This window comes from Electrona antarctica (assembly GCF_951216825.1).
Source record: "Electrona antarctica genome assembly, chromosome: 10".
NCBI lineage: Eukaryota > Metazoa > Chordata > Actinopteri > Myctophiformes > Myctophidae > Electrona > Electrona antarctica.
The window spans coordinates 13682132-13705198 of record NC_136791.1 but is presented as its reverse complement, the minus strand read 5'-3'; the positions used below and the strand labels follow the sequence as shown (position 1 = coordinate 13705198).

The 23067-nt window shown below is 42.3% G+C and overlaps 1 protein-coding gene across 6 annotated transcripts in view; it reads left to right on the top strand.

The window, feature by feature from the left end:
- eys (eyes shut homolog) overlaps window positions 1–23067 on the top strand; it is a 580966-nt gene that overhangs the window by 201125 nt on the left and 356774 nt on the right. For all 6 annotated transcript variants that reach the window (XM_079513211.1, XM_079513209.1, XM_079513213.1 and 3 more), the window contains 2 exons: window positions 10625–11691; window positions 14390–14506. In XM_079513211.1, the coding sequence (XP_079369337.1) occupies window positions 10932–11691; window positions 14390–14506 (877 nt within the window). In that variant the 5' untranslated portion in view covers window positions 10625–10931. The remainder of the gene's footprint in view (window positions 1–10624; window positions 11692–14389; window positions 14507–23067) is intronic.

The following is a 23067-nucleotide window of genomic DNA, read 5'->3' as shown; positions in this document are numbered from 1 at the left end:
ACGCTGGAATTAAACATATGGAACCTGCACTGCAGGCAGCATTAGGTGAGTAATTCATTGTATATGTGTTGGACGTTCGTGGTTGTGCTAATGATAAACGGACAGCTGCTGCCAGTCGGACCTTACTGCTGCTTAACGACGACACTGTCTGTGACTAGGTGTAATAGTGTAGCTTTGCATCTGTTGCATCTGCCCGTGTGAAAGCAGCATAACGTTGTGGCAGGATACGAACGTCTGTAACCCCCCCCCAACCCCCCCCCCAACTGTGCGCGCTAAACTACATGGGCAGGTGCTCCTTTGAGTACTAGTCCAAAATAATAGTGTGCACCCCTGTGTATGTGTCTGCTGTCTGCGTGCATATGCGCGCTGAGCGCTCCAGTGAAATTGTGCGGCTTGAGAAAGATTAGTTAATTTGTGTTGGATAAGGGCTTATTGGTGGGTTTTCCGCTAGATATTAAGGACTGGTTAGGGTGTGTTTTAGCGGGGGTTTCGCCTGGAAGGCTCACTCACTCTTGAACGAAGTTGAACGAGAGAAAGGGACATTCACACACACCAGAAATTAATGCGTTCACAATGATTGATTGATTGATTGATTGAAGAATTTATTAACAGTTTGCAGAATTACAGTACATTTCAAGCACAAACTCAATACAAAGGCTGTTAACTGTGAGTGGACGACCCAATTAAGCATTACACTTGTTTCCAATAGGGTCCACCATGTTCAAATCATCAAAACATTTAGAGACGTACAAATAGACACTTCTATAGACAGAACAGGAATTCATCAAAAAGGAGGTAAAAAGGGAAAAGAAATATATACAGTGAGGGGAAAAAAGGGGGGGGCGGGGGGGGGGGGGAATTCAGATTTTACGGGGGCCAGTTTCGAATTGCAGCCATCCGTAGGTGCCCTTTGAGAGCGGTTTTGAAGGAGTCAAGGGATTCGCATGTCTTAATGACAGTTGGTAGGGCGTTCCACATTTTGGTGGCATAGGAGCGAAAAGAATTTAGTCCCTTGTTTGTGCCGAATCTGGGTTGTACATGGTTCGTTGCACTCCCTCTGGTGTTGTGGGTGTGGACTTCGTTAACATTAAGGAAGTATCTAGACAGGTACATGGGTATCTTGGTGGTGTATCGAATCTTGTGGACCAGACCCATTGCAAGATGCTGTACTCTGTCGTCGACCCTAAGCCATTCCAGCCTGTCGAAGTGGTCAGGGGTGAGGTGGGTTCGGGGGGCTAGATCAAGTAGGAGCCTGACCAGTTTGTTTTGGGAAGTCTGGAGCCTGGTTTTAAGGGCCTTTGAGGTGCTGTGGTACCAGGAGGTGCATGCATAGTTAAATAAACCCTGTACAAGGGCTCCTGTTAAGGTCTTCAAGGTGTTTTTGTTGACCAGTGAGGAGATCCTGTAGAGGAATCTTGTTCTATGGTTGACTTTTTTGATTACGTTGGTGGCCATTTTATCACCGGAAAGATTAGCCTCCAGGATGGAACCTAGGTAGGTAATTTCATCTTTACGTGTGATAACATTGTCACCCACTCTAACCAAGAAGCCATTTGCCTTGCTGAGATTACTAATAGAGCCAAAGAGAATGGATTCAGTTTTTCCCAGGTGTAAAGATAGTTTGTTATCAGCGAGCCAGGTGCAGATTCTACCGAGTTCAGAGCTGAGGGCATTTTCAACCTGCAGTTTGTCCCTGTCCGAGACCAGCAGTGCTGAGTCATCTGCGAACAGGAACAAGTTGCAGTCACAGGCTGAAGTCATGTCGTTTACATATATTAGGAACAGTAGAGGCCCTAGTATGCTTCCTTGTGGAACGCCACAGCTCACTGGGAGGGGGGGGACAGTGTTCCGTTCACTTCCACCATCTGTTCTCTCCCCTCCAGGTAGGATTGCATCCAGCTCACTGATGTGCTATCGAAACCAATTGCTTTTAGCTTGTTAACCAGTATGGAGTGGTTCACGGTGTCAAAAGCCTTTTGGAGGTCCAGCATGACCATGCCGCAGTATTTGCCAGCGTCCACCTCTTGTTTGATGTGGTCGCTCAAATAGAGAAGGCATGTGTCAGTGGAGTGGGATGTTCTGAAGCCAGATTGGAACTCGTACAATAATTTATTAGTGGCAAGATACTTTTCAACCTGTTCATAGACAATTTCTTCCATCACTTTCGAGATGGAACTAAGAATAGAAATAGGGCGGTAGTTGCCGGGGTCTAATTTACTCCCTTTCTTGTGCAAGGGGGTTACTTTGGCCAGTTTGAAATCTTGGGGGACCTGTCCCTGTTTGATGGAGAGGTTTACTATGTGGGTGATGATTGGAGCTATAGAGATGGCTGAGTCTCTGAGAAATTTGGAGGGAATGTTGTCATGGCCTGTGGCCTTGTGGGGTTGGAGGGCACTCAGTTTCTTAATTACCTCATCAGTTGTTACCATAACTAGTTTAAAATCGTCTTTACAAACACCTAGGTTTTTGTAGAAGGTTGTAATGTGCTCTACACCAAAGAGCCCAGAGTGGGAGGGCAGTTTGTTAACCAGAGTTGTTGCTATGTTTGTAAAGAAGATATTCAAGTAGTTGGCCACATCAAGGTTGTCAGTGATGAGAGTGTTGTCCAATTTGATGTTTATGTTCGAAAATCTGGTTTTTAGTTTCTGACCATAGCTTAGTTGATTGTTTAGTAGCTTCCAGAGCTCATGAGGATTGTTTTTGTTTTCCTGAGCTTTATCATTAATGAAGTTACTTTTAGCTGATTTGGTCATGGCAGTTACACTGTTTCGTAGCTTGATTCGTTGTGTATTTAGGTTGTTCAAACAGGCAGAAATACAGTACGTTCAGTTCACGTTCAGCCCAAATGAGAACGTGTTCGTGAACTATCGTTGTTTGAACGCGTTCGGGTACAACACTGTTTACTAGTCAGTATAGACTAGACTAGAATGTTAGGGAGGGACTAGTGGAGAAGAGATCCAGTAGAACTAAAATACAAGCCATTTTATGCTTGCTTCTGTGCAGGTGTCACACTCCGAAAATGGGCGATCTACAAGCTCACAACGTGTCACAGCGCAACATAGATCTCCTATTTTTGGCACACAGCTCGGCATCAAAACTTTATTGTCACAAGTAAAAAAGTGGGTGGAATTTGTTTTTGTGCATAGTTCCCATTGTGTAATTTTTCCAAGATAAGAAGGGGGGGGGGGGGGGTGGGGGGGTGTAAGGATTTCAAGGCAGGAAGGTTTACACTAACCTTTGAAAAGCCGACTTGAAAAGTCGACTTGATAGTTGCTTGTCATGAAAATCCACGTTTTTTTCTATATTCGTTTCTCAAAATGTTAAGTAAAAAAGGCTAGCTGGCTTTTTTTTAAGTGTGTCCATGTTCGCAATATTGTTGTTTGAGTACCTGACTGATAAGAGCGCACAAGAGCACAGGCTCTTGATGTGTTCTTTCATTAGTTGTTTGAAATCATTAGTTGATTGCTAGAGCAATCTGAGTGACTGAATGAAACATATTGGGTAAAAACGTGGATGTACTGTTGATGGAGATTTTTTTTCTTTTTTTCAAGTGGACAAAATCCAGTTTAAAAGTAAAACATACGACGCTACAAGTGGTTGGATATGGAGAATCTCTTTCTTTTCTAAAATGGAAAGAGATGTGAAACTCCAAACGTGTTTGATTATTTCTTTGGCATCATGGACAAAATCAATAAGTAAAAACTCAATCATAGCTGCATGGAGATGTATAATAATTCTCCCTTTTGATTTGCACTCAAATGTGGATGTGCCACTAAAAATGTAGGGATGTGGCTTTTGACAAGCTGCCCAGCTACTATTTGCTAAATGATTCTGAATGTAGTGAATTGTAGCTTACATTTAATGTAAGCTACTTTTACACTTTAACTCAAGTTATTGTCTCCACCAGGCCGGGGAGTTTTGCACTCCGTCCGTGTGTGTGTGTGTGTGTGTCCGTCCGTCCGTCCGTCTGTGTACAGTTAATCTCCGACACCGGTCTATGCCAAATTTTGCACACACACTCCCTGGATGCCAACGATGAAACTCCGCCCCAAATTTTCCAGAACGACCTGTTATAGCGCCACCAGGAGGCCAACTTTTGTAAAACACATTTCTTGATATTACTCCTCCAGATTCTGTCCAGAAATCTCGCAAATCGTTTAGTATCTCTATAGTCATGTGTTCAAGACGGATCTGTCCGATATTTCATATTCCATCCTAATTGGCTAACATTGGCTTTCAAAGTTTGCAGGATTGGCCCGTTTTGAACAAAAAGCCTCAAATCATGAATGCAGCGTGCAATTTACATGAAATCTTTCACAGACTTTCCTACTAGGCTGAGGAATATATCCCACCCTTTTCACATTGGCCTGTTATAAGGCCACCAACAGGTGGATTTTTGCAAAACACATTTTTGGAACAAAATGCCTCAATTCTTCCAATTGCCATCCAAGGCGTAAGAAGAAATGGCAACCTTTTAACATTGGCCTATTATAGCGCTACCAGGAGGCCACAACCTGACCTGGCCTGGTGGAGTATGGCTTTAAGTCTTCACTGAGAAATACTATAATTGCAAAATGTGTAGCATATAGAGGGTATGCGCGTGACATCATCATCAAACCCGGAAGTTATGCAGGAATGCCTACTGAGTGGCAAAAAAATAGTTTCTGGCCTTGACAGCCCATACATCCAAACAGAAAAGTCCTATCTGATTGCATTAAATAACATTAAACAATGTTAAACTCACTTTGCCTGTTGCTTTGCCACTCGATGTGCCATTCACTTTAAGCATGCGCATACCCTCTATTGGCATGTGCACTAATAAGGCACTTATTGGTGCTAGTAGTTAGCCCTACTGTATTTCTGATTGACTACATAATGAACTGGCACTTAAGCTCACAACACGTCACATGTTATCAGCTGTTTTGGCTGTTATGGAAAGTTTACAAGTAAGTCATTGTAATGCACCTTATTAGTTTAACCCATTCTGGGTGGGAACCCTTTTGGTGTTTTACAATTTACAATTTACAATTTAGGCATTTAGCAGACGCTCTTAATCCAGAGCGACTTACATTAAGCAAGAACAAAAAGCATGGGAATACATCACATATGTAAGATGCATTTATCGCGAAACATGCGTAAGCTAAGAACTTGACTAGAACATATCTATATAATGACACTATACATATAAACTATAACTAGAACATATCTATATAATGACACTATACATATAAACTATACATATATGCTATACTATGCTGTACATATATATTATGAAGTGCTATGACTACATACAATGCACTTATTGTGCTGTCTACATGACATGCTATAAGTCTGTTTCAAATGCTATATAAGTCTAAGAAGTGCTGTCTAAGGGGGGGGTAGGGTAAGTGCTATGGGCCATGATGGAGTCTGAAAAGGTGGGTTTTCAGACTACGGCGGAAGATCGGGAGTGATGCTGCAGTTCTGATTGCAACGGGAAGTGCATTCCACAGTTTTGGGGCCAGAAGGGAGAAGAGTTTGGGACGTGTGGAGCGTTGTCCCGGCGTTTTTAGTGAGGGTACTTCCAGATTCCCTGCGTTGGCTGATCTGAGTGCGCGGGAGGGTTTGTAGGGTTCAATCATGCTGGCAAGATATGGGGGAGCCATACCTTTGGTTGCTTTAAATGCCAACATCAGAGTTTTGTATTCTGTGCGGGCAGCGACCGGGAGCCAGTGCAGGGAGCGGAGCAGGGGGGAGACATGTGAGAATTTTGGCTGGTTGAAGACCAAGCGAGCTGCGGCATTTTGGATCAGTTGGAGAGGCTTCAGTGCACATGCCGGTAGGCATGTTTTACCCCTTCAGGCCGGGAACCTATTTTGGGGTTCTGTACAGTATGTACAGTATTAAAAAAAGGGGAAAAAAAGATGCTGCTATATCAATTTTTGAAGTTTTTCAGGAAACTTAGGTCAGTATTTAGAAGGCGTTTTTAGAATCGGCCTCAGGCCTAAATGGGTACCACTTAAGACTGTTGTGGCCAAAAAAAGCCCCAAAAGTAGGATTTCCATGTTGAAAGTGGTTCATTGAAAGTATATAGTAATTCATGTTTGTATTGAAAGTATAGATTTCCTAACAGTGTGTATAAGACTATTTTGACATGTGAAATGACCATTAGTTGAGTTTGAAATTGGTTTATCCTTCAGGTGTCTTCCAGTCTTCCGTTGGTGTGGGAATAGGGGGGGGGGGGTTGCTCAGCTCAGCTCTATTGATCCATCACCCTCGACACACATGCATGATCGCCATCCTATTATTGCAGTTGAACTCAACAGCAATTCAACTCAACAAAGAAAGCAATTGTGAGAGACCATTAGCTGCCCCTCGGTGCTCAAGGTCTTGTGAGTGAACCCCCCATGGCCCTTGTTATTGGGTCTTTGCTCTGCCATGTGCCTATCACTTTGATCCCCGTTCTTTGAGTGAAGCACAGGCTGTACTTTAAAAGGTATCTTGGACTAACTAGAGGCCCAGAGTTGACTTGTGTGACAGAACTGATTTGAAAACTGCTGTACAACAATGTATAAATTAAGCTTAAGGGTTTTTATATTGTGTGTGCATGTGTGCGTGTGCGGGGGAGATAGCATTGCTTTTGCTTTCATTAAGGGACAATACTGTTATAGTCTGGCATGTTTACCATATTGACATTAACTCACTACACTTACTGGCACTTACACGACTGCCAACCATTTTGCAAAGCATATTGTGGTTTGTTGGACCTCCATAATGGGCAGAGTGTTGTGTAGATCGGGCCAGGTACAGACCCTGGGGGAAGTATATAGGGTTTAAGTGATTTCCATTGAATTCACTACAGTCTGAAATATGACATGCAGAAACCGGCCTGAGATGGATGATCCAAGTTGAATTACCCTTCTCGGTGTTTCTTGACAATATGCTCTCAAGTAGCTAGTCCACTAGTTCTCATATGCTCTCAAGTAGCTAGTCCACTAGTTCTCATATGCTCTCAAGTAGCTAGTCCACTAGTTCTCAAAGTGGTGATGTGAAACAAGTCCAGGGGTGTCGCAGAATACTTTGATAATATTTGGAATTTATCAGTAGCACTTCACTTTAACCACTTAATCCCTGTATACTTAGTACGACGGACCAGCAAACCTCCTCGCCAAAAGTTGCTGATCTACAAGCTCAAAACATTATGCTTCTGATCATGTCGCTTGCGTCATGTTGATTTTGAGAGCAATATTTGTTTTTGTCATAGCAGATCTACAAGTGTTGTGAGCTTGTTGATCTGCTATTTCAGAGTGCAACACCCGAGTGCAACCCAAACATAAAATCACTTGTCTGGATCTCTTCTCCACTAGTCCTTCACTCACATTACTTGCGCAAGCAGAGCACAAATAATAGTTTTCGTCCAGGACGATGTTTGATGCGTATGCGCCGTCCCAGCGTATGACGTAATGACTACTTGTGCTTGATATGGCAGTGGTGTCAGATTACATACATGTATACATAGGGGCATTACCTTTAATCCTCCCAACACTAAAACATATCGTCATTACGTCACCATCGAAAACCAATTACACCCTGGCATTGGGTCCTTTAATCCACATCTTTATTACGTCGTCATTGAGAGCTAGTTATACCAGTTATACCTGACGTCATATGCTGGCACGATACATACGCATCAAACGGGCGCAAAGTAACCACAGTATACCGCTAATCAATTTACAAATTACATATACATATACATAGAGGCATTTCCTTTAATCCACCCGACACTGATCGACATGTACTGTACGTCACCATCGAAAGCCGTCGTTTTTACCATACTTCACAATACTACTTTTTTACCTCCAAAAACTAGGTATGTAGCAAATAGCTAAACCTAATAATTCAATATTTCAAACGTCTGCTTGCGCACTAGTAGGCCATAAATGGCCTACTGGTGTGCAACAAGCAAGTAGGCACTCGACAGAGTGCAGTTCTAGTTTTAGTCTAGTTTTTAGTCTTTCTTCTCCATGTTGATGTCAAAGGTGCAGGTTCCGAGGGTTGTCTGCTGTCATGTTGTTATGTCTGGGAGGATGAGGGGAAATGGGGTCCGATATAGGCCCCATGATCCTTTCTGCACTGGGCATATTGAAGTGATGCAAGCTCATTTGCATGAAAATATGCATCCTGTGCAACAAAAGGAGCCCAGAGATGGAATAAAATAAGACTTAATAAATGCTGCCTCCAGGGATCTGCACTAAAAGCAGCCCTTTTAATTTTGTGTAATTGCAGTTTATGGGTCCACTTACCAAACTGAACTTTGTTGTCTACCAGAAAAGGTGGACTCAAGTCTGGGCTATAGAGTCATTTCAGTGGGGGTTTTTTCAGCGGTTGAAATGCAGTTGAACAGTTTTAGTTGTTTTTCAAACAGGTGACTGCATTTGGTTTCCTTCTGTGAAGCAGAGTAGTTGGCCTATGATCTTGCTTTTAATGAAGTCCTCTGGGTCCCAACAAAGCCTTTTGTAACGATGCCTACAATCTTATTCACTTTATCCCTCCCTGCTGTATTGATAGTGGCATTCCCTGTTCCTGGCGGTATTGCTCATCTTCATGCAGTTATTCATATCAATCATTGTGAGATGACAGTTCTATATATGCATACTTCACTGTAGCGTTATGCCCAATGTATACTCATTTGCGTACCGGTATCGTACACCGAAATGAAAGGCAACCCGAGAGAAAACAGACCAGCATGCTTTCCAAGCAGCTGGTAAAAACAGCAGATCTACAAGCCTACAACGGGCTTCAGCGTGAAGCATCGTGAGTTCGTAGATCTGCTACTTTCAGAGCGTTGCCACTAAGTATAACTCTAGCTTTAGTGTTTTATCTTGTGTGTGTGTGTGTGTGTGTGTGTGTGTGTGTGTGTGTGTGTGTGTGTGTGTGTGTGTGTGTGTGTGTGTGTGTGTGTGTGTGTGTGTGTGTGTGTGTGTGTGTGTGTGTGTGTGTGTGTGTGTGTGTGTGTGTGTGTGTGTGTGTGTGTGTGTGTGTGTGTGTGTGTGTGTGTGTGTGTGTGTGTGTGTGTGTGTCACGGAAAGTACCTAAGGGAAGGAGACAATGCTGTCGGCTCCAACTCGTGGCACTGCGACACCGAGCGAGGCATGCACAGAGAGTACGTACTCCATCTGACATTGTCACTCTGTAGAAACCTCGGGGAAGACGGGGGGCCGCTGTGTGACACACTTGGCGTGGTCAGACAGCGGCAGCGCTGCATTATGATTACAGCAGCATACAGTACACTACAATGGAGGGCTGTTGCCTCATGCACGTCTTCCTTTCACACTGACAGATCTAGTTCGTTAGAAAGAAAAACAAATGCTTGAAAGCGTAAGCGGCAACCCGGAACTTCTTTTAATGAATAAAACATATACATTCTTTTTTTACCAATCTGTATAGTAAGGTATGTTAACCCATTAAAGGTGAAAACCACCCATTTTCAACATCATCATTCATTAATTAGTCATTAATATACCTTAGAGCTGTTGTGGAAATAATAAAAAGTCCCCCCATTTTGTGTTTCCTAGAACTGTAATTATGTTAATGATTTTTTTTTCAGACCTAGTTCTAGGAAACACAGAATGGGGGAACGTTTTTTTTATTATTTCCACACAACAGCTCTAAGGTATATTAGTGACATAGTAAAATCTTGAAAATGAGTGGAATGCCCCTTTAAGACCTGAGGCCGATCCTACAAAAGTCTTCTAAATCCTAACAGTTTCTGAAAAAAACCTATATATGTATTATGTTGCTGTTGCTATCAGTGGTTCTCAAACTATTTGTGTATTTTCCCAAGGACTCTCATCTCAAATGTTTTTGTTCCGCGAACCCTGGAAGCAAAGATTTGAATTGCTTTAATATATTCAAGGATTTACTAATAGTTTCACTTTTTTTTAAAATGGCCAAATAAATCTAAAATTTCTCGGTTTTTATGGGTCAATACAAACAAGCACATCTGCAGTGGTTGGCGTGGTTGGAGTGTGCGTGTGCGTGTGCGTGCGTGCGTGTGTGTGCGTGTGCGTGCGTGCGCGTCCTGCCCAGTGTCTCCTCAAACACTGTAAAATACCTGCTTTGCAATGCTCTTTCTCTTCAGGGCCAGGAGTGGCCGGACAGGAGAGCATGTTATGTTGATTTAGTATGCCTTTGTTTGACCTCGGTTAAGATGGGCAGCATATTTGTTTCCCTTCTTTTTTACTTGGAAACTTAAATTGTTTGCTTAATTCAACATTGTTCACCATTTTGTTAACTAATTCTATGCCAAAGCTGAGATTTGGGTCAGCTTGGGTTTGCTATAGGTAGCGGTAAACAGGCCTGGTGCGGCGGTGCCTGGACCAAGATGGCCATAGACAGGACCACGATCTTAACACATCCTGGACATGTCATAGTAGGCAAACATTCAGAAGACATGGCTGATACAAAGCGTAGTACTATCTAGTGGTGGACAGACATGGTCAGAGAGAGAGAGACCACATTTCCAGGTGATCTCTCCCAGGCTTTTTTTTTTTCGTTTTAAAAACAACGCCTGCCGTCTCGGAGGGTAGCTACTACTAGCTAGATATGAACTGTTGTTGACTAAACAAGCTCTCATTTCTTTCAGGTTTTTTATTGACCATTCATCCCCTGGACTCACCGTCTTCAGGTACCATCCCATGACGTGCAGTATGACGTTAACAATCTACCTCGACCCCTCTCCAGTTAGCCTGAAAGGACGCTCCCTTCCCAAGGCATAGATGGGCATCGGATTCAAACTAGCACTGGAAACCGACACTGCTCCCTATTGGTTCCTAAACCTATGTGCCCGCCTTTTTTGGTGTACCAAAATGCCTGTGTCCGCAAAGCTATTCCAGGTGAATGAACCATATATGGCAGACTGATTTTAAATTGATGCGTAGGAACAGAAAAACATGGAAGGATTACCGTTTCACAGTATTACGGTCCTTGCTCTTTTGGTGAGCTGCATTGCTCACATAACCCTTTGCCAAACCATTTGTGACAGGCGAGCTTCAACCGAATGGCATGTTATGCAGCGTACAGTGGAACTGAAGTGGACCCTTATGGAAAACATCTGCACAGGTGGTGCCGAGTGTTGGGATTCACACCAGGGGGTTGAAGACTCCAGCGAGCTTCCTCTGATCTTCCCACAGATATGCCCCCTTCAGTTACAGTTTGGAGACAGACTGTTTTTCTCTGTGGACGATGCCCTCCAGTCGTATGGCATCAAGCTAGTCAACGTGTCAAAGGAGAACTTTAAAAGATGTGCGATCGATTGGTCGAAAGATCTGTTTCTTTCCTCCCACGACGCAAACCACACTGAGCACGTCGACCCTGGCCGGCTGTTCCCGGGCCAGCATTATTTCATGGCATTGCACGAAGGAGATACACAGCTGTGTAAGCTCGGTTTGAGGCTCAACGTCACCGTGAAAGAGCAGCTGTGTCAGAGCTCTCCGCTCGTTCGACTGTGCTCGGGAAACGGCGTTTGTCAAGCAAGCCTGCGGGAAGACACCTTCCACTGTCAATGCCTTCAGCGCTACTCGGGAAGGTTCTGCGACACGTTTGACGCCTGCTTGCAGAACCCATGCGAGAACAAAGGCGTGTGTTTGAGCAACGGCTCCTCAGACCCCACACACAGAACATATAAGTGTTTGTGTCCTCCACATTTTACAGGTAAGGAGAAACAACCATCATTCTCGTTTTAAGTTGTGTAGTGCTTTGCACTGTAGATTTTGGACTAGATGCAATCCATGCATATTATGGACTTTGAGATACAGACCCCTAAGGCCCAAACCACACTAATGATTCACCATGCAAACAAACTGTTGCGAGTAGTTGCATGTAGTTGCATGAAACCATTATCCCCAATGGCAGTTGCAAGGAGTTGCATTGGTGTGATATGTCCTTAAAACCGTTTTGTTGCAAGGAGTTGCGACTACGGTTTAGATGGTTCGGGCATCTGGTTAGTATGCCTCTCGGGCATCTCCCTAGGGAGGTCCTCGAGGCACGTCCCACTGGGAGGAGACCCCGGGGCAGACCAAGGCGCAGTTGGAGGAAACGCATCGACTCACTGGCCTAAGTGGCCTTTGAACGTCTCAGGATCCCCCAGGAGGAAGTTACTAATGTTGCTCTGGAGAGGGAAGTCTGGAGCTCTCTGGTGGAGCTGTTGCCCCTGCAACCTTACTACGGATAAGCAGTTGAAGATGGATGGATGGAGTTGCGACTAGTTGCATTGGTGTGGTTTGGGCTTAACCCATTTTGGGCGGGAACCCCTTTTGGTGTTTTAACTAAGCATTATGTTATACTTTAGCTATTGAAAAATAGCAGATCTACAAGTAGATCTGCTATTTCTTTTTTAAACGTAAAAATGCGCCACAAATCATTGAATATATATATTCTTTCAGAGCGAACCTTTTTTTATTTCGACGTCCGGCCTAAATGGGTTAAGGCCACGTTTAGACGACAGCTGTCTCTAGAGAAAAAGTCCCGTTTGCGATCTCACTTTTTATTCTGAGTTTAGACGGGAGTTGCAACACTGATGTATAGTGTGCATGCCCAGTGGCTAGGTGGCGGTGACGCACTGCCAGATTGACCAGTCACGCATGCGTAGAACCACTTCCGTTCACAGTCTAGTCTAAAGTAAATGGAATAATTTCTCTCCAGAAGTCCTTGAATATGAAGTAATATGATTTAGGATTACTGTCATTATGGTAATCTCACACTTCATATCGCACACACCAAACCTGTAACTTTCATTAGCCCTTTTTTGTAATTATTTGAGGGGCCACAAGGGGGCACCCCGCAGGCCGCATTTGGCCCCCAGGCCACCAGTTGAATACCCATGTCCTACGGTGACAAATTCAATTTAAGTTTGTACACTGTAAATATCTGACACAATGTTTTGGACGCATGCTATTTAACATTATTTATTTTTCTGATTTTGTTATTGTACATATCCTTGTTTCTATTTTGTTCTGTTTTTTTGTGATTTTGTGCATTTTATTTTCAGAATGATCAAATTCAGCAATTTTCACAATGTGGTGAATCTTCACATGATATATATAATTATAGCAATACTACTAATAATAGTCATACGCATACTCATCATAACCATACTACTCGTAATCAAAATAAATCTGAACAAATCGAAACAAATAAATACAATTTAAATAAATAAAACAAAGTCAATTCGTAAGAGTACGCCAATCATAATTGGCTCTGGAAAATAACCTTGAGCATTCTCATTATTTTATAGTTAGAATTCATATACTATATTATAAAATCCCTATTGAACTCATAGCCTGTTTTTCTTGTTTGTTATCCATGCTCTTTTTTTTAAAACACTAATTAATTAATCTCTGCACTAGTGCGTAGTTATTCTCTCTTCTTCTCTATTTTCATCTGTCACCAATTACATTTATATTTGCCTCTTTATCCTTTCTATGACCCTGAGTGGGAAGAACACCTACTGTACATTTATCCGTTTAAATTATTCCATAAAGCTGTTGCATGCTCAAGATTAGGTAGCACTCAGCAAGGAGTCCTCAACAGGCCTGAAAATTAATGCCAGGTCGGGCCTGGGTTCTGTATGAACGGCAGCTCGAGGGTGACACACGGTGCATGTGTGAGTACCAGGACACTATTAATAGATGATTAGTGAAAAAAGTAAAAGAAAAAAACACCTCATGTTCATTTGAGATGAAAGAAAGATTTGTTTTCTCCAAACTCTGATCATTGTGCTTTTTCAGCACAATCATCAATTCGCAGTTTACTGCAGCAGTTTTTTTGCATTTTGGAAAGCCCACAAAGTATTTTGACTAACAAGCTCATCACTTACTAAGTGATGAGCTTGTTAGTCAAAATACTTTGTGGGCTTTCCAAAATGCAAAAAACTAAGTCTTAGGTTGCAGGTTATATTTCCCAGCGGATTTCAAGTTATTGCGCAGTGAAAGTTGGATTAGTTAATTGCACACGGACTGATAATGGAATTTAAGCACAGCTAGGAGCAACACAAAGCAAAGCGACTGGTATCCTCTTTTAAACATTGGCAACCGTCCATGTTGTTGTAGCCCACAAGAGGCATCCATTAAATAATTGTGGACTTTGTGGAGGCAAACACACTTTGTGTTTGAGTCTTCACCTCTGCTTCATCCCTTTAATGCCATTATAGGACACCTTGTCCAGTATTATCCCACACCTAGTACTACTTTTAACGGTCATTTCAATTGAATTTGTGTGACATTTGAAAAGCGATGATGAACCACTATGAATGCAAAAAAAGCAATCAAATATTTAAGTATAACTGCATAAAGTATTTGTTCGTCATGCTGTTTGGTAGAAATTAACTGACTTTTTTTTGTATCTGTTTTAGGGGTCAACTGCTCTGAAGTCATTGGGAAAGCAAACTGTGAAAGAGTTTGTCAGAGTGGGACGTGTGTCCAGGTGTCACCTGCCTCCTTTACATGCATGTGTGACTCGGGATACTCTGGTAAGCAACCGTGCTGATTTAGTTTTAGTCAGTCTTTTGAATAAAAACAACAACATTTTAATCATATTTTAGTAATCTGAAATGTTTTAGTTTTACTAACATTTTTGTCGTCTAATACTAAGATTTTAGTCTACTAAATCTACAGTTAATTTAGTCTAAAATGTATTTTGGCGGGCCTTGATGGCCTGAAAATAGCCGATCTACAAGCTCGTTGTGGGCGTGTAGATCTGCTTTATTCAGACTGCAATCGATCATACAATGACTTGTCTTTTAGATCTGCTTGATCTCTTCTCCACTAGTCCCCCCCCCCCCCCCCCTAACAAAATTGTCAGTATATTTAGTTTTAGTCATCATAGCGTAGTTTTCATTTAGTTTCTATTTAGTTTTCTTCAGTGAAAAAAGGTTGTCGACAGTCGACATTTTTGGTCATAGTTTTGAACATGGCAATAGTTTTGAACATGGCAATAGACAGAATTGCAGTAGTGCTGGGTTCTCTAGCTCTCTCTCTCTCTCTCTCTCTCTCTCTCTCTCTCTCTCTCTCTCTCTCTCTCTCTCTCCCCCCATTGTTGTTTTACTGAAGTCCTTCCAAGTAATTGCTCTTTGTCTGTTTGTTTTTCCTAAGTTGAGCGTGCCACCCGTAATTTACGAGTCGTAAATGATGAATGAAGTTTTGGTGCTGTAAATCAGCTTCATACAGTATACAGTATCACGACTCAAATATGTACAGTAGCTTACTCTGCACTTCATATCGTCCGTTCAATATCTTCTCTCGCCCATGGACGATTAAAAAAACAAACATTGAACAACATCAGGCTTTTGGATGGATGGGGGTGTGCATATCATTAACCGCTTGAATCCTAGCATCCGCATCCTGGGGGGGAACATTTGCTGAAAATTACTGACACATAATATTATACTTAAAAAGATAATAAATAAATAGCTAAAATAGCTGATCTACAAGCCATTTCCAGAGATTTGCTGTACACAGCAACACACACACACACTCTCTCTCTCTCTCTCTTCTCTCTTCTCTCTCTTCTCTCTCTTCTCTCTTCTCTCTCTCTCTCTCACTCACTCACTCACTCACTCACTCACTCACTCACTCACTCACTCACTCACACACACACACACACACACACACACACACACACACACACACACACACACACACACACACACACACACACACACACACTATACTATAAATATATATACAAACATTAAATTCTCTTTATTGTTAATGGGATTTAATGTTTGTTAGTGCCTAAACAAACATTAATTTCTCTTCATTGTCAAATATGGCGTTTTTAAAACAAACATTGACCTAAAAACACAAACATTAAACCTGTATATACTGTAGGAGGGGCTAGCGCCCCTCAAAAGAATATACATATTTTCAGCAGGATTCAAGGCATGAATTAGGCTTTATTATTCTGCCACTGGCAGCAGGATGCAGTGGCGAGACCTTGTGAGCCGGCGACATTGTTTATAAGACATGACTAGCTTCACCCTTTAGCTTGGTAATGAGGCTCATTTGCTTCAGCAAAGCACAGGTTAGGTTAATGGGTGTCACCCACAAATGGGTTACAAAAGTTGTCGACTCTCCAGGTTGCCCTGGATAACGCGGTCTAGAAGCGAAAGCCCACGACGGACTTTCCGGCGTGGAGAGAGAGAGAACACCAGGTGGCTTTCCACATTGATTCATTGTTTTGCTCGGGAGCGCAATTTGTCCACGGCAACATTCTCGAAATGTCATCGCTTCGCCTGTGGAGTCCAGCCCTGCGTGCTCTCGGCTTATTATCTAGGTGATGAATCCTCAAGGTTACACCTCCACTTCTCTTCCATGCGAGGGAGCTAATCAGAGGATTATTATTATCATTAGTAGTATTATTAGGCACAAGATGATAAAAAACACACACACACACACACACACACACACACACACACACACACACACACACACACACACACACACACACACACACACACACACACACACACACACACACTGCTGCTGTTATACGAGTTGCCAAATAAATCGACAGACGGCCAACCTACACATTTTGTACTGTCCGGTCTGTTCTATTTCAAAATATGAATAATATGTTGCTGGGAAAAAAATAGACTTAAAGGACAACTTTAGTTTTTTTCAACCAAGGTTCATGTTTTAGGTTATTAGAGAAAGTAAAAGATGATTATTATTTGTATTTGCTGCTTTCTTTCGTTTTAGCTATTTTTGACAGGGGGGCGGTGGCATTCGAACATGGGGCTAAATATGTATTGCTTTTTACACATTTTATAGCGATTTCTTTTTTTTATAGTCTTATAAATTATATCTGGCCACAAAAGATCACAGGATCTACTGAATGTGACACATATTGAGCCTATGACACACTGTATGGCTTCCCCCCAGTAGGCTACCTTCACATTCAGTAGATCCTGTGATCTTTTGTGGCCAGATGTAATTACCTGGGGGTCTAGTAGGACTATAAAGAAATCGTCATAATATTTTGTAAAAAAATACATATTTACTATTTAGCCCCATGTTCGAATGCCCCCGCCCCCCCCTGTCAAAAATATCTCAAATCCCTAAAACGAAAAAGCAGCAAATGGAAGAAAAAAAAATAACACTCATCTTTTACTTTCTCTAATAACAACCTAAAACATGAACCTTGGTTGAAAAAAATTAAGTTGTCCTTTAACATGGGATTCGCCCAAGTTATTATAGCCCACTTAATCTGCAAACGAGAATATTCTCTCTCGCTCTCTCGCTCTCTCGCTCTCGCTCTCGCTCTTTCTCTCTCTCTCTCTCTCTCTCTCTCTCTCTCTCTCTCTCTCTCTCTCTCTCTCTCTCTCTCTCTTTCTCTCTCTCTCTTTCTCTTTCTCTTTCTCTTTCTGCTGAAAGTGATAATTCATAGAAACATGTGCAGTTGCAGCCAATGTCAACGCTGTGATACCCTTTGTTTCACATTTTCTACCCCTGCACAGTAAAGATCGCTCAAATGTTGTAACCGCGTCCACTCCGGTCCAATTGTTGGATCATTTTTAAATACGAAAAAAAAGAAAAGAGAACTACTGATTTTAGAAGGTATTTGTAGAATCTCCTTCAGGTCTTAATGGGTTAAATCAGTGTTTCTCAACCTGTAGTGGTCCTAATGGAGGTTCCAGGTGGTCCTCAGCTAAATGATGGAGAGTTGGTATAACCAAATGGACCAATATTGTTAAACATCTGCATTTACAAGAAGTTTACACGTTTAGAGAATCACATCAATACAGTATGGAATTGTGGACAACATTTCATCGAGCCATCACAAAACATTCTACGTTTTGGGTCTAAGAAGCTAGATCTCATCAAATAGTGATCCGTGGCTCAAAAGCCAAATTAATAATTTACCTTTTTATATGAAAAGGGTTGAAAAAATGGTGGCCATTTTCTAGTTCCATCGTTCCAGACCCTATATTTTTCCCATAGATATTATTTTAAGCCTAGAATCAAGCCATACAGGATCCTGGTGATTCATGACCATAAAACATTTGACTTTTTTTCTGAAAACCGCAAAACAAAACAAAGGGTATTTATAACATATAATATCATATAATTAATGTATTTGTTTTTCACATAATTAAATGTTGTATGGTCATGAATCATCAAGACACACACACACACACACACACACACACACACACACACACACACACACACACACACACACACACACACACACACACACACACACACACACACACACACACACAATTATTAATTACAACCCGCCGTGCTTAAGTCAGCAACTGTGCTTGACTCCAAGGTGCCGCTCACTTTACACTGGGTGATTTTTGAAGGTCGCTAGCCCCTCCTATGTCCAGCTTTGAGGGTTTGTGTAAACACAAATATTGCGTAAACACAAACATTAAAGACGAAGGTGAGGATGCAAATTCTGATTGGCCGGAATGAGATGATGGGACATGTTTCATATTGTTTGAGCATCCCATAACGATTGTGCTTGGTGGGGACATTGTGATTGGTCGGAATGAGATGATGCATGATGACGTATGATGATAAGAGCGTCCCTCACTTCACACAGGTGTGATTCTTTTTTTTTGTATTGTGAAAAGCAAAGAGCTGCTTGGTTGGTGTGGTTGGCAGTGTCATGCAGGCGTCCCTACCCACTGTCCCCTCCTCGCTGCTTCCTGGGAGGTTGTACGTGGCGCCCGGTGCTTCGCCCGCCCCCGTACCACCCCCCCCCCACCCCCCCTGCTGCCGTTGCCTCATTAATCAACTGGATGTTAGTGGCTGCTCCGGCACCGCTCTGCCCTCATAGGCCAAAGTCTATGCGCACAGAATAATGAGCCAAACTCCTGGGACATTTCAAATGAGATTTTCTTTTTGATTTGACTCTCCCCCCGCGGCCACACCGCGCCGCGCCACGCCTCCCTCCAGGGGATTCTGTTACAAAAGGTATTAGCAGTCCTTGATTGGTGCCATTTCCATTTGGCGTAAAGGCGCTAATTGTTTATGTGACCAGTTAATTGTCATATCGGCTTTTGGATACTTTAAAGCTGCAATCCGGGACTCTTTTTTTATGAATTGAACGTTATTTTAAGCAATCTACAGTATATGGTATGTTAAGTGGTTGGATCTGGTCTTCCTGCTCTTCCATTGAGAAGCGTGTTTACTGGTGTCGGGTGGGACAGATATTGGTTGATGTGTACTGTAGTACTGCCTAAAGATCATTAAAGGAGTTGTTCACCCTCCAAAAAACACCACTTATTTTCTATCAATTACACACCCCAGGTTTTTGTTGTTGTCGCACATTCCTGAGCCGGCTTAGGATGTGTAATTGTGTAAAATACGTTTTTTTTTTGGTGAACTACTCCTTTGAGTTAGAACTGTAAAAAAAGCAAAAGAGAAAAATATTATATATATATATATATATATATATATATATATACAATATGTGTGTGTGTGTGCGTGCGTGCGTGCGTGCGTGCACACTTTTTTGAGAGAAACTCCAACATGACATTTTGATTACATCATTATGGTGTATGATCTAATTGCTCATACTTTATTCAGGGCAGATGTACTTATGTGCAAGAATATATTATTATTTGTAAAGGCTCCCCCGCCCCTATGGCTCTTTTACCTTTTGTTTGATGACATATTTGTTGCATAACCAATCACCATGAAGGATCATGCATGCGTGATTGGTTATGCAAAAAACAGCTTTGATATATATATATATATATATATATATACTGTGTGTGTATATATATATATATATATATATATATATATATATATATATATATATATATATATATATATATATATATACACTCACTCCTGCTAGAGCTGCGGGGTTCAAATTCCGGATAGGACACAAAACCTACGAATTGCAGCTTTAAACATGTTTCACAATCCTAGCTCCAATTAACATGTTGCTTCTTGATAATAACAACTAAATTACCACAGATAACGCCGCAGCCGGGCACACAGTAGCCATGAATAATCACAGTAATCAGGTTTGGAGTGTCCGTCATTCTTATTAGAAATGGTTAATTATTATTATGTGGCATACGGTGCATAATATGCCAATACCACCAACCATACGCTGTGAGAGGGAGTTACCCACTTAATGCACTATAGATATTCCAGAGGCAACAGCACTTGTCAGTCCAATCCATAATGTTCATTAATCTGTACAGTAGGTTCATCAAGCCGTTGAAGGGATGGGGGAGGGGAGGGAAGGGCTACTATTAAGGACCATCAGTGGTTCTGTGCATGTCTAGAAATAAAAGCGAGGCGGACGTCGCTTCTATACAGCCAGTTTGTAGAGTTGGTGAGTTTTTTTTATTTTTATATTGGACAAGTTATCACGAAAAACTCAATTTCTAGTGGGAAATGAGGCAAAAGGCACAAGCCCTGAAGGCATCCACGGTAAGATTGATGCCCACAGAGAGGCTGCGGGGAGCCTCTGGGACCGAGACGTTTGTATCAGCAGGAGGATTAAGGAAAATATGCAAAGAAAGAGTCAGTGGAAAGATAAATGAGTTAGCACCTTCTGAAGAACACAAAAATGAAAACCCCCACTAGGGAATATAACATCAAATCTTATTCACCTTGAGCCAGCACGGAATTCAGTCTAATTTTATCCTTTGCGTTACAATGTCACAATGGCATCCGACATTACCATGTCAAGGGCAGGTTGGGAGGAGTGAGTGGGTTCGAGGGATACTGTGTACACAACTGTGTGTGTGTGTGTGTGTGTGTGTGTGTGTGTGTGTGTGTGTGTGTGTGTGTGTGTGTGTGTGTGTGTGTGTGTGTGTGTGTGTGTGTGTGTGTGTGTGTGTGTGTGTGTGTGTGTGTGTGTGTGTGTGTGTGTGTGTGTGTGTGTGTGTGTGTGTACTTTTTTGAGAGAAACTCCAACATGACATTTTGATTACATCATTATGGTGTATGATCTAATTGCTCATACTTTATTCAGGGCAGATGTACTTATGTGCAAGAATATATTATGTGTAAAGGCTCCCCCGCCCCTATGGCTCTTTTACCTTTCGTTTGATGACATATTTGTTGCATAACCAATCGGCATGAAGGATCATGCATGTGTGATTGGTTATGCAAAAACCAGCTTTGAGTTTCACATCCCAGAATCACTGTTCCATTCAGCTGTCGAATGCCACTTAATGAGGACAACACACAGACCTTTATGAAGCATTTGAAACAAATCCGTCAAAAATAACAATAATCATGCAACATTTATACATGTATTTTAGCCAAACATGGGCAATTATCACACAAACCTCCAGTAATAATGGGCCATTTGATATAGCTCTTATGTGCTTGTTTACTCTGCACAATGATTGCACTGAATAATGTAGTGTGCCCATCAAAGATTGCACTGAATAATGTAGTGCCCATCATCAAGTAAGCACTACCAGCCGACACTCGCATGGCAGGTCATTAATAATTGGAAAATTGCACACTTGTCTACTTGAAGTGTTAGTGTTATGTTCAAAGGACATTAGTTTTAACCAATTAAGACCTGGAAAGCATCTGTGTCACTTTAGCGTTTAACCACTTGAACCATTATTTTAAACTTTGGCAATTCAAAAATAGCCGCACTTTGTGCCATGCTATGAGCTTGTAGAGCTGCTATTTTTTTATGTGAATGCAAATCTTTAAAACAAAAAAAAATAAACAAACATTTTTGCTTCTAGGGGGTCCTTGGAACTAAATATTTTGGGATGCTGGTCGGTGGCCAAATACATAATGGGAGTCCTTGACATAAAATGGTTTGAGCACCACTGACATTGAAACATAAGTTTTTCTCTTATAGGATTTAGAAGACATTTGTAGGTCTTAATGGCTTAAATGCTTTATGAGGTTCATCTTGTGTGGGTCCTGTCAGATTTTATTTGACAAGCTGTACGGAGCAGTGATTCTGGTTCTGTGGACGTGTCGGGAGAAGAAGTGATGAAACTGTTGCAGCCCCGGATGAAAGTGTCATTATATTGTTGGCTTTTCTCCCAAACTCCCTAATGCTTAATGTATACTCCACCGTATGATGGTGTATAGCAGCTTAAAAAATAACCAATAGACTTCTAGTTTCCGCACGCGACCCACCATCGTACAATAATGCATAAATGGGAAGGGGGCACGGTGGCACAGTCGGTAGTGCTGTCGCCTCACAGCTAGAAGGTTCTGGGTTCGAGTCCCGCTGTGGGCGCTGCAGGCGTCATCAGTGCCCCTACCTGAGGCGGGGTTGGCGAAAGGGCCTTTCTGTGTGGAGTTTGCATGTTCTCCCCGTGTACCCTAGGGTAGGTACCCTCACAAAAAACATGCAGTAATCCTGGTCTCTAAACTACCTCCCCCTGGCCAGCCGGGGTGCCTGATGGAGGGGAAAGGAACTGGTCGGAATAACGTGCTCCTTCCACACGCTACGTCCGGCCGAGGAAACTCTCCCCTGTCAGGTGAAAAGAAGCAGCTTGGACTCCTCATGCATAGAATGAAGCATGAGGTCAGTTCGCTGCCCCCCCAGGTTGGCAGAGGAAGTGTAGTGCCCAGGATTACATTAGATAATTGACACTGGGTGAAAAGAATGGGTTGCAAAATCGTGGGATAAAAATGTATAGAAAAAAATGCATAAATCAGACTTGCTCTTATTGTCTCCACCAGGCCGAAGGCATGGGGAGAGAGTATGTTTTGCACTCCGTCCGTGTGTCCGTCCGTCCGTCCGTCCTTCCGTCCGTCCGTTATCAGCTAATCTCCGGCACCGTTGGCCCGATCCATGCCAAACTGTGCACATACACTCCCTGGATGCCAACAACGAACCTCTGCCCCAAATATTCCTCAACGGCCTGTTATAGCGCCACCATGAGGCCGATTTAGGCAAAACACATTTCTGTAGATAACTCGTACACATTTTATCCATACATCACACAATTCGGTATACACTATCTCCATAGTCATGTGATCAACACGGATCTGCACCATTTCCCATCTTCCATCCTGATTGGCTAAGATTGGCTTCCAAAGCTCACATGATTGGTCCGTTTCG